Source organism: Sus scrofa, chromosome 6, assembly GCF_054392235.1.
Source record: "Sus scrofa isolate SSC_HxYL_T2T_F1_AM1 chromosome 6, Sscrofa_HxYL_maternal_Yorkshire_Landrace_v2.0, whole genome shotgun sequence".
Lineage (NCBI taxonomy): Eukaryota > Metazoa > Chordata > Mammalia > Artiodactyla > Suidae > Sus > Sus scrofa.
In genome coordinates, this window is record NC_139388.1 from 154,227,065 (window position 1) to 154,242,538 (window position 15,474).

Here is a 15,474-nt window from a genome sequence, read left to right on the forward strand (position 1 = left end):
ATTAGTGTATTTGTTTTTAGTCATAATTATATTCATTTAATTTTCGTTTTCATCCAGTACAAATTGGAAGAAGAAGGTCCAGATTATTCATAGGCAATATCAATTTATTTTCAGTCTATTCTTTTAATCAAATATTTTTCCTCTGTTTTTAAAATCAGGAAGGAGATCGTTTAAGTGATGAAGATCTGTACAAATTCCTTGCTGATATGAGAAGGCCGTCTTCTGTTTTACGGAGACTGAGACCTATTACAGGTATTTTAAAATTTCACGTAGGCATGATGACAACTGTTATCATCACGAGTAATTGTACTTTTTTGTAACTATGTATTCTTTTTTTTTCACTTATGTGGCCCATATGTCTTTCTCTGCTCATCACCTTCCGTCTTCTTCATCTCATTATTCTATTCTCATGTGGCCTAACAGTTTGGATGCAGGATTCAGTACCTTTGATAATTTGAGTGCTGAAATGAGAATGATGAATGATAATGTGACTTAAAATTATTTTCTTGAGGGAAAAAAAATACATGGAGTGGTAAATATTCAGAAACCGATTTCATCATATGGTCACAGCATACCATTGCAGAGTATAACTGTTTTGAAGTCTACCAGCTTTAAACTAAATCATTTAATCTTAGAAATGTTGCTTTGTTTCTATGCTAGATCTCTCTTTCTGTTTTTTTCTTTTTTTGCTTCCTCCTTTCTTTCGATTCATTCATTTAGTAAGCATTTATTATTTTATGTATTTATATCTCTGAGTAATTTATCAGCTTAAGACTTAGTAAGATGAAATAATTTAGAGGTCTGAGATGATAACCAATTTTGGTTTCTTCCCAGAGTTTTTGCAAACATAGGATCTAAATCCTTCCAGAAATATTTTTCGTGTGAAATTGTTATTCTATTTACTTGTTTTTATATTTTTATATGCAGCTCAGCTGAAGATAGACATTTCTCCTGCACCTGAAAATCCCCATTATTGCCTAACCCCAGAGCTGCTTCAAGTGAAGCTTTACCCTGACAGTCGAGTTAGACCTACCAGAGAAATTTTGGAGTTTCCTGCGAGAGATGTCTATGTTCCAAACACCACGTACAGGTAACACATTTTACTTCTGGAAAATTCTGAAATAAGATACTCTATATTAAAACGTTCATGTGGAATGAAACTCTTCAAAAATCTTTTGCAGCCTTATTACTTTTTCCCTTTCTTACTACTTGATTTTATTAATAGCTGTACTGTATTAAGCTTTTACTCTGCCGCAGGTATAATGTTAATTACTTTACATACATTATCTTATTTAATCCTCATAGCTTGAGGTAGGTATTACCTTCATTTTAGAAGTGAGTAAACTGAGGGATAGAGAGGTTATACTAACTGTGTTGGGGCGGAGCATTTAAATTGTGGGTTTGTTGGGCTAAAACATTTGAACTCCTAGTTACTGTATTTCTTCAGATGTGCTTCTTAGTATAAAATCCAGCATTTCAGTGAATCAAATTTATATACACTATGTTCTAACCATTAGTCAACAATATTTGGTCATAAGAGGTTGTTGAACAGGCGTTTTAGCCAAAATGCCTGTCCAACAACCTCTTACTGCATAACTCCATTTACACGTACTGTTGATGAATGAGGTTTCCTTTATTTGTAAATACTGAGACCATGACTTGACCTGTCTGTTGGGGTATCCAACAGCGTAGCTCAGACCTAAGTTTATACCTAGACTTCCCCATCTTAGTATATTTTACCATTTACCCAGTTCCTGAGGCCAAAATTTTTGGAATCAAAATGATTTCTCTCCTTTCGTTATTCCTTACATTTACTCCTCTAAGAAGTTTTGTAGGCTCTTCTTTAGAATGAATCCCAAATCCAATAGGCTTTACTTCCTCTACCTTTAAAATTTTAGTCAAGTCACCATTCAAATCAGCACTGTCAAATAGAAATAAAATGAGAACCACATTTGTAATTGTATAGTTGCTACTTTAAAAAATAAAATGAAACAAGTGAAATTAATTTTAATTGTTATTAACTGCGTGTATCTGAAATAGTATAATTTTAGCATGTAATAAATAAAAATTATTTTACTTTTCTTTACTCCTAGAAATTTTCAAAATCTGGTATGTATTTTATACTTAAAGCACATCTCAATTCAGATGAGCTGCATTTCAAATGGTCACAGGGGACTGGAGGCTAGAATATTGGACAGCTGCTGCTCTTGAATTTTACTATACCTTTTAAAATTTGGTTTTATTTCTACCTTGCCTCAGTCAGTTCGCAGTGTTGTAGCCAGAGAGATTTTTAAAGGATATAAATTAGATCATTCATTCGTCTGTCTAAAGCCCTCCATGACTTCTATTACAAGCAGAAAAAGAAACAATTTTTCATAACAATCTTTAAGACTGCATGATCTGGCTCCTGTCTTTCTCTAACTTCATATCCTTCCAATCTCTTCCTTGCTCATTTTAACTTATCTTCAGTGGCCTTTTTTATTTATCCTTGAATAAACAAAATTCTGACTATGATTTTTTTTTTTCTTTTTGCTTGTCATGTTTTTTCCCCAGATCATCACATAGCTTGATTCCTTATTCAGACATCTATCTGTCTAAAGGTCGCTCTCCTCAGCTAACTAAAAATATCCGTTTCCTTCCTCCAACTTTGTATCTTTCCTTGTATTTATCATTATCTGGAGTTCTATTATGCAGTTAAATGATCACGTTTTCTCTCTTTCATTAGAATGTAATTACTGTAAAGGGCAGGGGCTTGTCTGCTTTGTTTACTACTTTTATCTTCAGCATTTGGAATAATGTGCTAGCAGCTGGAGAGCACACAGTAAATATTTATTTAGTGAGTTAAATGAGAAACTGTACAGTGGTGGGAGTTTCCATCATGGCTCAGTGGTTAATGAACCCGACTAGTATTCATGAGCATGCAGGTTTGATCCCTGGCCTTTCTCAGTGGGTTAAGGAACTAGTGTTGCCGTGAGCTGTGGTGTAGGTCGCAGACGTGGCTCGGATCCCGCATTGCTGTGGCTGTGGCCTAGGCCGGCAGCTGCAGCTCTGATTTGACCCCTAGCCTGGGAGCCTCCATATGCCGTGGGTCCAGCCCTAAATAGACCAAAGACCAAAAAAAAAAAAAAAAAGGGGGGGGGGAAACTGTACAGTGGTGTGAGAATGGGAATTGAGAGTTGTATAGTTATGGATGTGATTTCTTTTTTTTTATTGTAAATCAATTATACTTTAATAAAAATTTTAAAAAATAGCTGCTTACAAATTCCCACTTTTTAGACTTCCATTCCGTTTTTTTTTTTTATTTTTTTTTATTTTCCCACTGTACAGCAAGGGGGTCAGGTTATCCTTACATGTATACATTGCAATTACAGTTTTTCCCCCACCCTTTCTTCTGTTGCAACATGAGTATCTAGACATAGTTCTCAATGCTATTCAGCAGGATCTCCTTGTAAATCTATTCTAAGTTGTGTCTGATAAGCCCAAGCTCCCGATCCCTCCCACTCCCTCCCCCTCCCATCAGGCAGCCACAAGTCTCTTCTCCAAGTCCATGATTTTCTTTTCTGAGGAGATGTTCATTTGTGCTGGATATTTGGATGTGATTTCTGACTCCAGTGTTTACTGTTTGGTAACTTAGAACAAGCTAATTCATTGGCATTTAGTTTTATTAATAAAAAGTAAGATGGTAATACCTGTCTTTTCTTGTGAGGGTACAGGGCACAAAGCTTTGCATGCGATTGGCACTTTGTGTGAGTAAAATTTTTGGAAGATAGACTAAAGAAAATATATACTACTTTAAAAAGAAACAAATGATACAAATATTTTCTTATAAATTTTATGCACGTGTGTGTGTGTATGTGTATAACTACTTAAAAGGACATGGAGTAAAGAAGTAATTATACAATCTAAGTTTGTATTTGACAATTTAGAACTTACCAGTTGTACCTCTCATTTAGAACAGGAATCTCACCTAGAACATTCCTAACTTATGTTTATCTATCTTGCCTCTGCTTGGATTATTTCAGAGACAGGGAAATTGGGAACTTTGAAGGATCTTTTATTTTCCTCTTATCTTTGTTATTTGTCTATTATTTATTTTAAAAATGATTTTTATTTTTTCCATCATAGCTGGTTTACAGTGTTCTGTCAATTTTCTGCTGTACAGCAAGGTGACCCAGTCACACATACGTATATACATTCTTTTTCTCACATTCCTCCATCATGCTCCGTCATAAGTGACTAGATATAGTTCCCAGTGTTACACAGCGGTGTTTATGTATTTATATTTTTAAAAAGAATTGTATGATTATACCTTAAGTTCACATAGTGCCATAAGGCTTCAAGTTAAAAACAGAGGTCTTTCGTCTTATTTCTACCAACCTTTCCCTACTCTGATGTCTAATCTTTATTGTCAATCACTAGTAACTCGTTTTTGCTCCTTCTTTGAAAACTTCTATACTTTGTTTCTAAATAACATGTTCATGCTGCTATTTATTGATTTTTTTAAATTTTAAATATTTATTAACTGCTATGAAATATGAAGATTTAACTTATATCCTTCCTCTTAAGAAAATACGTATACTTGCATAAATCCAGAGAAAAAATACTCTGTCCTCTCTGTAAAGCTTCTTGCAATACAGTAAAATACATCATATAATCAATCATTTCCTTTTCTGTACCTTCCTCAGTTCCTTTACACCTAAATTATAAGTTACTATGGCAGAGAAGTTTTCTAGGCTCGCTAGGCTTATTCTACAGTTGTCATCTTAGAGCCTATTCACCATTTTCCTAGAAAGTCTCTTTGCATTTCTTTTGCAGTGGATTTCTTATTTCCTATGTATTTTTTTCCTTCTTTGTCACATTTTTATTTTGAAATGAGCATAATTATAATGTATTGGAAAATATTTTAAATGCTTTTTTAAAAGAAGAGAACAGATAAGCAGAAATCAGAGGACAGCAGCCAGTTAGCTAAGGCATAATTATTCAGGGCAGCTGGGAAATATACGTGAATCTATATATCTGTGTGCTTTTAGATATCAAATAGACACATTAACATATAATTGCCTTTTGATTAAGTTTCTTTTCATGACAAAATAAAAAAAGTTGACCTCATTTCCTTCAAACCCAGTGTCTCATCTGTAAAATGGGGAAAATGATATGTACTTCGTGAAGTTGTAGAAGGATTAAAATTTTTAAATGTTATATAAAAAGTACATAAAAATATTTGATTAATGAAATAATATATAGAAATCATACTAAAATGCTTGCATATCTAGGTGTCCTCTCTACTTGACCTGAAAGATTTGATATTTTGATATTATTAAGAATGATTACATTTTGTTTCCTATTTTTTTTCTTTCTTGGTTTACTCATTATACCGAGAGCCCTCAGTATCTTCCTACTTTAGGTTATATAGGAGTAAATGTTTTGAGGCCTTTAATGTCTGACTGCAAATTTATTTTATTCTTACTCCAGAATTGTTAGGGTTTTTTGTTTTGTTTTGTTTTAGGTCTTTTTAGGGCCGCACCTGCAGCACATGGAGGTTCCCAGGCTAGGGGTCTAATCAGAGCTATAGCTACTGGCCTACGCCACAGCCACAGCAATGCCAGATCTGAGCTGCGTGGTGTTAACCCACTGAGCAAGGCCAGGGATCGAACTCGCAACCACATGGTTCCTAGTTGGATTCATTTCCGCCGCGCCACGACGGGAACTCCTGGAATTGTTTTACTGAATGTTCTGATTGTAAATCATTTTCTGTCAGAATTTTGAAAACAAGATGCAACCTGTCTTCTGGCTTTAACTGATGCTTTCGAGTAGTTAGTATACAGTTGACCCTTGAACAATGCAGATTTCAACTGTGCAGGTCCATTTACAGGAGGATTTTTTTCACTAGTCAGTCCTGCAGCCCTGCACAGTCCGCAGTTGGCTGAGTCAGTGGATGCAGAGCCACAGATGTGGAGGGACTCCATATGCACAGTGCTGACTATATGTTATGTACAGATTTTCAACTGCAGAGTGCGGTGCCCTTAACCTTTGCATTGTTCATGGTTGTTAGTCCTTTTATTGTATCTTATTTTTCCTCTGAATGCTTTTTTGGAGCTGTTTTCTTTATCCCTGATGTTCTGAACTGTCAGGTGATGTGCTGATGTGACAGTGTTCATTTAATGCTGTAGAATATGTAAATTGTTTTATTTTCCTTTAATTTACTCAGTTTCACAATAATCTGTTCTGGCAGTATTGTTATTTATTCTACTTATAGGTAGGAAAAATAAGGCCAGGATTAAAAAACTAATTTGTAATTGAATCCAGATCTTCTAATTATCTTTTTTTTTTTTCATCCTTTGGGATGGTAGTATATTCAGTATTTATAATTATATGCAATATGAATGAAATTAAAATTTCTTATTGCTAGATAATTGGTTGCTACGTTTTTATTAAGGCAGGTAGACTCCTTTATTTACTTTATTATTTGCCTCAACATGTGCATTTATTCTTGTTTAATACTTTTTAAAAATGTCTTACAATTGACCTAGGCATAATACCTGATAGAAATTGCATCCTAAAGTATTAATGTCTGTGAAATAATGTCTCTGAAGAAATAGAAAATCTAGATACATTATAGAACTTGAACAGAAGTTGGGTAGAGTCCTTATGCCAAGTGAGAAAACATTGTACCAAAAACATAACATCGTTTTTTCTCAAGTATGTGTCCAGTTTTAATGTATCTGAAGGAGGTGGAAAAGTTAATCTGCCAAATGATTTAAGTGGGTTTTTTCAATTACAAGTTAGTATGGTTTTGCTCTGTGAGTTTATCAGAATTGTATAAACATGTATTAGTAGCTATTGATGACAACATTTGTTTGAGTTTGGTTTTTATGAGTGAATACTTTATCATTTTAAAGTGTGTAGCATCAGTAAGGGTGATTGATTATCCAAAAACTATTATTTTCTAATCTGAGAGTAAAGTTTTCAAGTATAAGAATAAATCTGGGGAGTTCCGTTGTGGCCAAGCAGAAAACAAATCTGACTCGTATCCATTAAAATGCAAGTTCTATCCCTGGTGCCGCTCAGTGGGTTAAGGATCTGGCGTTGCCATGTGCTGTGGCATAGATGCAGCTAGGATCCCGGGGGGCTGTGGCTGTGGCTGTGGCCAGCAGCTGCAGCTCCTATTCAACCCCTAGCCTGGGAACTTCCATATGGGACACCTATGACCCTAAAATAACTAATAAATAAAATCCATAGTATGTTAGCTTGATAATGATCTTGAAGCTTGAGAATGATCTTGAGAGAGCTTTTAGCATATCTCAATGCCTTTAGTTTGGACTATATCTAAACACTCTATTGATTACAGAGCTAACACTCATCCCAGACAGTATTAGTGAAAGTAATGTAGGTAAAAGTCTTTTTAAAAAACAATTCATTGAATGTGTAAAGAAAGAGTTCCTGTTGTGGTTCAGTGGTTAACAGATCTGACTAGGAACCATGAGGTTGTGAGTTCGATCCCTGACCTTGCTCAGTGGGTCAGCGATCCAGTGTTGCCGTGAGCTGTGGTGTAGGTTGCAGACTCGGCTCGCATCCCATGTTGCTGTGGCTCTGTTGTAGGCCGGTGGCTACAGCTCCGATTGGACGCCTAGCCTGGGAATCTCCACATGCCGTGGGAACGGCCCAAGAAATAGCAAAAAGACAAAAAATAAAAAATAAAAAAATAAAATTATAAAAAAAAAATTAGGATGATAAAAGTATCTATATTTAGGAATTTGTGTATATGCATGTGTGTATACATAAGCTTTTTGCAGAATACCGGGCACATATTAAATGCTCAACAGAAGTGAGATATTATTATTATCATTGGCTTAATTAGATTATATTTACCCAGTTATTACAAAACTTGAGAGATTGGTTTGAAAGCATAAGCATATGGACTTTGGGAGTATAATTGTATAAGAGAATGATTTTCAAAAAGGAGGAGGAATTCTTGCTGGTGCACAGCAGGATGAGTGGCGTCTTGGGAGCACTGGGACACAGGTTTGATCCCTGGCCCAGCACAGTGGGTTAAGGATCTGGTGTTGCCACAGCTGCGGCCTAGGTGCAACTGTGGCTCAGATCCCTGAGCATGAAAATCCATGTGCCATAAGGCCCCACCCCCCCCAACAAAAATTAAAAAGGGAGGTTATGAAAGTCACTTGTGTTCTGCCTTGTATTATTACTTTGTCCTTCAATGCTTAGTGAAACCTGAATACTATGTCATTTGTTTGCTTATTCTGCTTAGTACTGTTAAATTTCTTTAGTCTCAGACAGCTTATGTTTTTAGGAATTTATAATTAAAAAAATACATGTCTAGAAAATCTAGCATACATAGAAATAATTTTAAAATGACAGAAGGGGTATATGACAAACTCAACAGATATCAGCTAACACAGAGATATAAAATTTTTACATAAAATTATATAAGTATTTGCTGACTGAATTGTATTGGCTCATGATAATACTCTTCTAACTCAGTTCAGAGCTAGAAGAATTCTTTCTCCCTTCTGAGGCGCATTTCAGGGTAAGCCATAATTTCTGGTGATGCATGCTAGTGGGCATTATCCAATCTGTATGTGTACTTTTCCCCATGGAATATTGTTTAAAAAAGAAAAGAAAGTTGACACTTTTAGTTTATGTATAGCCATTAGTTCAATAATTCTGCATAGCAGCCTGCGCAGAGCCAATATGATTATCCCTGTTTTATAGATGACAGAGCTGACTTTCCATAGGGTTCAGTTTGTATCTGGAAAAAGCATTTTTATTTATTCTTTTTTTTTTATTTGTATCTGGAAAAAGCATTTTTATTTATTCTTTTTTTTTTTTTTTTTTTTTTAAAGGGCCACACATGTGGCATAAGGAAGTTCCTTGGGCTAGGGGTCAAATTGGAGCTGCAGCTGCCGGCCTACAATCAGAACCACAGCAATGCCAGATCAGAACCTCACCTGTGACCTATGCTGCAGCTTGCAGCAGTGCCAGATCCTTAACTCACTGAGCGAGGCCAGGGATTGAACCCACATCCTAACGGACACTCTGTTGGATTCTTAACCAGCTGAGCCACAATGGGAACCCCAAGCATTTTTACCGTGAGTTTCAAGGAAATATTTACACATTATATTTATATTTCGTAGTAAATTGAGTATATTTTAAAGCATCTCAAGGGGTGAAAAAGAATAGAGGGAGAATGAATGGACATAATTGACACAAACATTTGACAAGAAACCATAAAGGAGAGAACTGTATTTTGAAAATGACAGATTTCCTGTTACTTAACACCTATTGCTTCCAATTTTTATGGTTATCATACAGCTTAGAAAAAAATCTCTAAAAGGGCATATATGTAAATGTGTGTTTTTAGTTTAATTTTTAATTTTAATTTCTTATATTAAAATACGCTTTTAAATATATTGTTGATTTCTCAAAGAGTTTTTTTAAAAAATCTCTTACTAAGGTATACCTGAAGTTAGAGATTTTCACATGTCTTCTTCCCCCACCCCCCCACAGATGTGATTGTTACTTATTCTTATAAAATGTTAACCCAGAAGGGATCTGATCTATTCATATCTTCTGTAGGAGTAAGTGAGGATACACAGATACATGGTTGTTTCTAGCAATTAAGAATGAATAGTATATTTTTTACCAAGCCAAAACTGTGGAAATAATTTATATTGAATGCTTGCTTGATCAAGGAAATCATTATATAAGAAATACTAGTATAGTTGTTACATTAAGATAATCCAGTAAAAAAATCTCTTCCTTACTCAGGGAAAAAATTTTCTCATTGAATATCTGAAGTCATCTGGAAGTTAGGTAGTAGATTGTGTGTAATGTTACTCACGTTCCAAATTTGTGCTTGACGACCCCTTTTGCACTTGAGTTGTAAAGATCACAGTACATCAAACTGAGCGAATGCTTGTGTGTTTTACTGACATCCAGTTTTTAAGCTATGCATTATAGAGCAATGCTATTCCTGGCGAGATCGTCGAGATTAGCCTCATTTTTCAAAATAGCTGTAGTTATAATCACCTACCGAACTTTCCTATCTTTGTTTTTCTTCCGTTTTTTTGAAAGACTATATATCCAGCAAATATGGTTTTACCAAGAATATATAAGAATGCAGTGGTTTAGGCCAGGTGACACTGTGAAAAACAGAATGAAAGGATGTGGTTCATTTTGATTTGGACCTTAGTTAGCAGTTAGGAATATGCCACATACATCTCATAATAATCCTTCGTAAACCTATTATCTGTAAATTAATCTAAGTACAGCTTTAAACTTTTTATAGTGGAAATGACAAACATACACAAAAATAAATAGTACAATTAACCTCCATTGTCATTCTTGTTTCATCTACTACCTGTTCTTTTTTTTTTTTCCTCTAGTACTTTAAAGTAAAGCCTAGTTATCCTATCATTTCACCAGTCCGTCCTTCAGTATGTATTTCTCACAGATAAGGACTTAAAAAATAGCCACATTAACATTTGAAATGTTTTATGATTGCTTTATAATTTACCCTGTATTAATTTTCTCCCGAGTAGTTTAATAAGCTTGTTGTATAGTGGTTGAATTTTTTCTCTTCAAATTTTGTTTCTAGGAATAGCTCAGTCATTCAGTGTATACAGTTGGCCCTTTGTATTAGTGGGTTCCACATCTTTAGATTCAACCAACCTGCAGATTGAAAATACTTGGAAAAATACATTCCAGAGAGATCCAAAGGGCAAATCTTGAATTTGCTAGTCAGTGGCAACTAGTCACATAGTATTTACATTGTATTAGATATTATAAGTAATCTAGAGATGATTTAAAGTATGCAGGAGGATGTGCATGGGTTATATGCAAATATTGTACCAGTTTATATTAGGTACATGAGCATCCAGGGATTTTGGTATCCTCAGTGGTACATGGATACCCTGGGAATACTGTTCTACTTATATTATGGCATGAGAACCATGCAATTCATGTTTGTTAAACTAGGTTATCATATTATTTGGCAGTTGTGTGAATCCTATGATTCTGTTTTGGAAATAATGTTTTTGAATTCATGAAATGAAATACATGAGGTAATAAAGGAAATCAATTACATTAAATTACAGTCATCAAGATTTTAAGTTGTGGGAGTTCCTGTCGTGGCTGAGCGGTTAACGAATCTGACCAGCATCCATGAGGACGCAGGTTTGATCCCTGGCCTGGCTCAGTGGGTTAAGGATCTGGCATTGGCGTGAACTGTGGTGTAGGCTGCAGATAAAGCTCCAATTCAACCGCTAGCCTGAGACCTCCATATGTCCTGAGTGTGGCCCTAAAAAGCAAAAAAAAAAAAAAAGATTTTAAGTTGTGATTTGTGGGGTTTCTTTATTAATGAATTAAGTAAAAGATCTAGCCACAGGTCTAAAAACTACCATATTTTCTAAGTAGTAATAAGCCTGAACAGTGTTTGAGATATCTCCAGTAGTTGTGATGTAAAGTTATATATAATTTTTACTAATGACAGTTTCATGTATTGCCAATACTGGTATGGTTAGTTTCCTACATTCAAAATTTAAGGAGGTGTAAACTTTAGAGAAATTAAGGAATTTTTTTTTCCATTCGAGCTTAGAGTTCCCTGCTTTTAAGAGTATTGGTGTTTGTTTTTATTTTTAGTTTTCATGGATGTTGCAAGCTGTTGCCACACTCCGTTGTTTTGGTTTTGCCCAAGATACAACACTCTGGTGTTTATCCTATCTAATTTGTCCTAGTTTAACTGTAAAAATTCTTGAGTTGGGGGTACTGTTTTCTAACATTTTAACATAGCTACCCAGGAGTTTTTAATTAGGGCCTTCAATGTTCTAGAGTGTTAATCTCGGACTCTGAGGGAAGGAGCAAAGTTCCAAAAACAGCCTCAGAATGTGAGGAGAGCAATTTTGTTCTCTTATCCTGAGAATTGGCGTATTTTCACTTAGGAAGAATTTATACAGATTATTTACTTTAAGAGATATGAAGCGTGATACCTGAGTTCCAGTTTTTACAAGTATATGCATCTGTTTAAAACTTTATGGTTCATAAAGCTATTCAAATATAGTATCTCACTTGATAATTATCACAAATCCAAAAGTAGATTTGGCAAGGTGCTTATTATTCCCATATATAGGATGTGAAAACTGAGGTTTAGTTTGCTTATTTAAAGATGAACAGTTAGACCCTTAATCCTTAAAGTTGTAGGTTATTGTTTTTTCAGATAAACCTAATCATCTTGTTAGATGGATGATTATTCCAGGGAGTAACATATTAATTTAGAAAAAGTTTTTGTTTGAGATGGAATCCTTGATTTTATATTTTCACTAATGTTATTGTAATTCATTTTATAAAGGCTTATTAGGGAAATTGTTAAGCCTATTTTCACGACCTTGAACTGCATGTTTCACACCAATTGAGTAATTTTTCAGTATTTGATTTGCCATGAGAACTGTTTGGACTTTGATAAAAAGGGCCAACATTTAGTCACTTTCTTTTCAATTTTCAAAACTGTGTTGTATGGTCACTAAGTAGTATATACGTACGTATAATGCTTGTGGTTGTTAATTATGGGGAGAAAAAAACAAAGGACATTAATCAACAGAATGTCAACTGTATAACAGTAAATATTTGGACTAGGTTTGTTTCAGAAGGAGGTAAATAATAGATACTCAAGAGTACGGATTACTGAATACACTTCGATTTTTGTTTTTTTTAGGCCCGCAGCAGCAGCATGTGCAGGTTCCCAGGCTAGAGGTCGAATTGGAACTGTAGCTACCAGCCTACACCACAGCAATGCCACATCCTAGTCGCATCTGCGACTACACCATAACTCACCACAACGCCGAATCCTTAACATGACACTCAGGGGGGCCAGGAATCAAGGCTGCATCCTCATGGATGCTAGTCAGAGTCTTTTCTGCTGAGCCACGATGGGTACTCCTGAATACATTTTTGATTAATGCATGAGTTAATTGATTTCCATGGGTTATCGCTATTAGGAAGTAGAGATACAAGCATGGAAACATGCTGATTCTAGGATGGCAGTGTGTAAATAGATTATACTACTATAGGTAACCCTATTGCTACCTATTGTATACTTGCTCTTGGCAAAATTCATACTAGTTCAGAGTAAACTCTTAGTGTAGAAATTTTGTAGTAATTCACTAAAATCAAGTAGACTGTCTTTGATGCTCTTGGGGATTTTTAAGCTATTTTTCACTGTATTTTATTTTATTTTTGCCTTTTGTCTTTTTAGGGCGGCACATGTGGCATATGGAGGTTCCCAGGCTAGGGATCGAATTGGAGCCGTAGCTGCCAGCCTACACCACAGCCACAGCAACACCAGATCCGAGCCACGTCTTCGACCTACACCACAGATCACGGCAATGCTGGATCCTTAACCCACTGAGCAGCGAGGCCAGGGATCAAACCTGCAAACTCATGGTTCCTAGTCAGATTTGTTTCTGCTGCGCCATGACGGGACCTGCTTTCACTGTATTTTTAACATGATTTGGCAGTTTTGTTTTTTCTGTCTTTACTTGCTAAGTGCCAATTGAAGGGGTACAGACAGTCATGCTGCAAGGTGGAAATGAAGGAAGGGCCTCCATTTCTAGGATACTTGTAGAAGAAGTGATATATACTGTCTGTGCTACCTGTAAGTATAAATAGGATCTAGCCAAGCAGCAAGGTGTGGGGAGGCATTCTAGGTAAATGGAATGGCATTAGAAAGGCATACCGGGGGTGTGTAAAAGTAAGTGGTTTTAATTAGATGTGAGGGTTTGCGTCGGGCAGGAAATGGTTAAAGTGGTATTTTGGGATCAGATTGTAGAAACCGTTGAACACTTGGAAGAGATTTGGATTTTGCTCTGTAGGCTTATGCTCTTCTAATAGGGGTGCCCATTCTTGTGAGGGCACGGTTAAATGGGATATGCAGGTCTTCAGGGTAAACATGACCTATGTTCTAGGAACATCAATTTTTAGAAGCTTGAAGGAGGGAATAATGATTTTTTTATGAAGTAGAAAACATAATTCTCATGCAGTGTTAAGATTCTAAGATTCAAGATAAAATCCGAGTGAGATTTTAAAAGAAATTTGTGCTTATGTCAAGCTGTTTCATCCTCTCACTCCAGGACCTGTAAGGATATGTTTCATTATTCTCAGCTGTTACACTCTTTTGATAGACAAGTTTGAAGGACACAGGTCAAAGTATTATGCAGCCATTATAAATTTGCTTTAGGAAACTTGAAAGGAAATAGACATAAAATTAGGAGGCCAGGCAGGAGATTTTTTTTTTAGAAAATTTAAGACTTAGGTTAAAGGTGATCCTTGGCAGTTTTTTGTCAGTAGGAATGGGACGAAAGTGTATCAGATTAAGAGACTTAAAAAAAAAAGATCGTATTGAATTTAGTGGCTCATGGTACAGGAGAGGGGGTTTACAAAGTTAATTGAAAAGCCAGAGATTCTTCCTGGGTTCTAAGCTTTTATGACTGGAAGTGTAATAGCACCATTGAGTGCCAGATACGGAGAACAGAGTGCTAAGGTAAAAGGGAGGACCCGTGGAGGCAGTGAGGTATTGGTGAATTTGCTATTTGTTAGGTTGAATTTGAGGTATTTTTATAGGTTATCAAAAGGAGAAGTGGCAGGTAAGGAATGGAAGAAGGGAGACTGGAGAAAGATCTGGGAAGACGTAGACTTGGAAGCTCTATTCTTGGAACATAGATAAGTCCATGAGAGTAGTTAGAATTTCAGAAGGTCACAGCCTGAGATGATTGAATATTGTGCATTGGCCCACAGTACTAAATAATTGGAGGGGATGGGGCTTTAAAGATGGATTCCAGTTAGAGATAATCCTGGGAAAGTGTAGTAGTATTGTGGAAGTAAACTGAAGGTCAAGTTTGAGAAAATACTCTTATTGGTTAGTAGAGAAATCAAAGGGAATGTGGACTAAGAGGCCACTGGATTTGACATTTGTGTCAGTGGTGCAGTTGGAACACTTTGTCAAACTAGGGAGGGTGGAAGGAGAGAAGGACATGATTTTATGAACTGCAAAGGAAAAAACCCTTTCTCTAACAGAATTCTCTTTTAATCTAAGCTTTATATGAGGAAAAAAAAATAATTTAGTATTCCTAAAAGGAACAAAATGAAACACATTGTGTGAGAATTATAAAAAATAGAGAAAACATTTGATATATTAAATAATGCATTATTTTGCATTTAAAAGCTTTCTACTTTTGAAAAAAAAAGCCATTTTGGTATTCTGGATCTAAAAAGTCAATTTTGCCAGCTTGGATGTGAATCTGAAAGCTAAAACTTATTTTTGCCTTTATTTTGTATTTTTTGGAACAAAACATTTATGTAGGATCACATAGATCATACATGTGTCATATATTAAAAATATGTGACCTATATTAGATAATTTAAAATCCGTAATGCTAAATATTTATTGACTAAGGTGAGTCAGGA

At 35.4% G+C, this 15,474-nt stretch overlaps 1 protein-coding gene and 1 long non-coding RNA gene across 10 annotated transcripts in view; one reads left to right on the plus strand and one right to left on the minus strand.

Moving 5' to 3' along the window:
* DOCK7 (dedicator of cytokinesis 7) overlaps positions 1-15,474 on the plus strand; it is a 225,956-nt gene that overhangs the window by 73,584 nt on the left and 136,898 nt on the right. For all 9 annotated transcript variants that reach the window (XR_014808113.1, XM_021096544.2, XM_021096545.2 and 6 more), the window contains exons 13-14: positions 159-252; positions 928-1,090. Coding sequence is in view for 8 of the 9 variants with exons in the window: in XM_021096544.2 (XP_020952203.2) it covers positions 159-252; positions 928-1,090 (257 nt within the window). In the remaining variant the exon portion in view is untranslated. The remainder of the gene's footprint in view (positions 1-158; positions 253-927; positions 1,091-15,474) is intronic.
* LOC146402913 (uncharacterized) lies at positions 5,541-11,341 on the minus strand. Its single transcript, XR_014808115.1, has 2 exons — positions 9,014-11,341; positions 5,541-7,054 (listed from the first exon to the last, which is right to left on the minus strand). It is a non-coding gene; the product is annotated as an uncharacterized LOC146402913 (long non-coding RNA).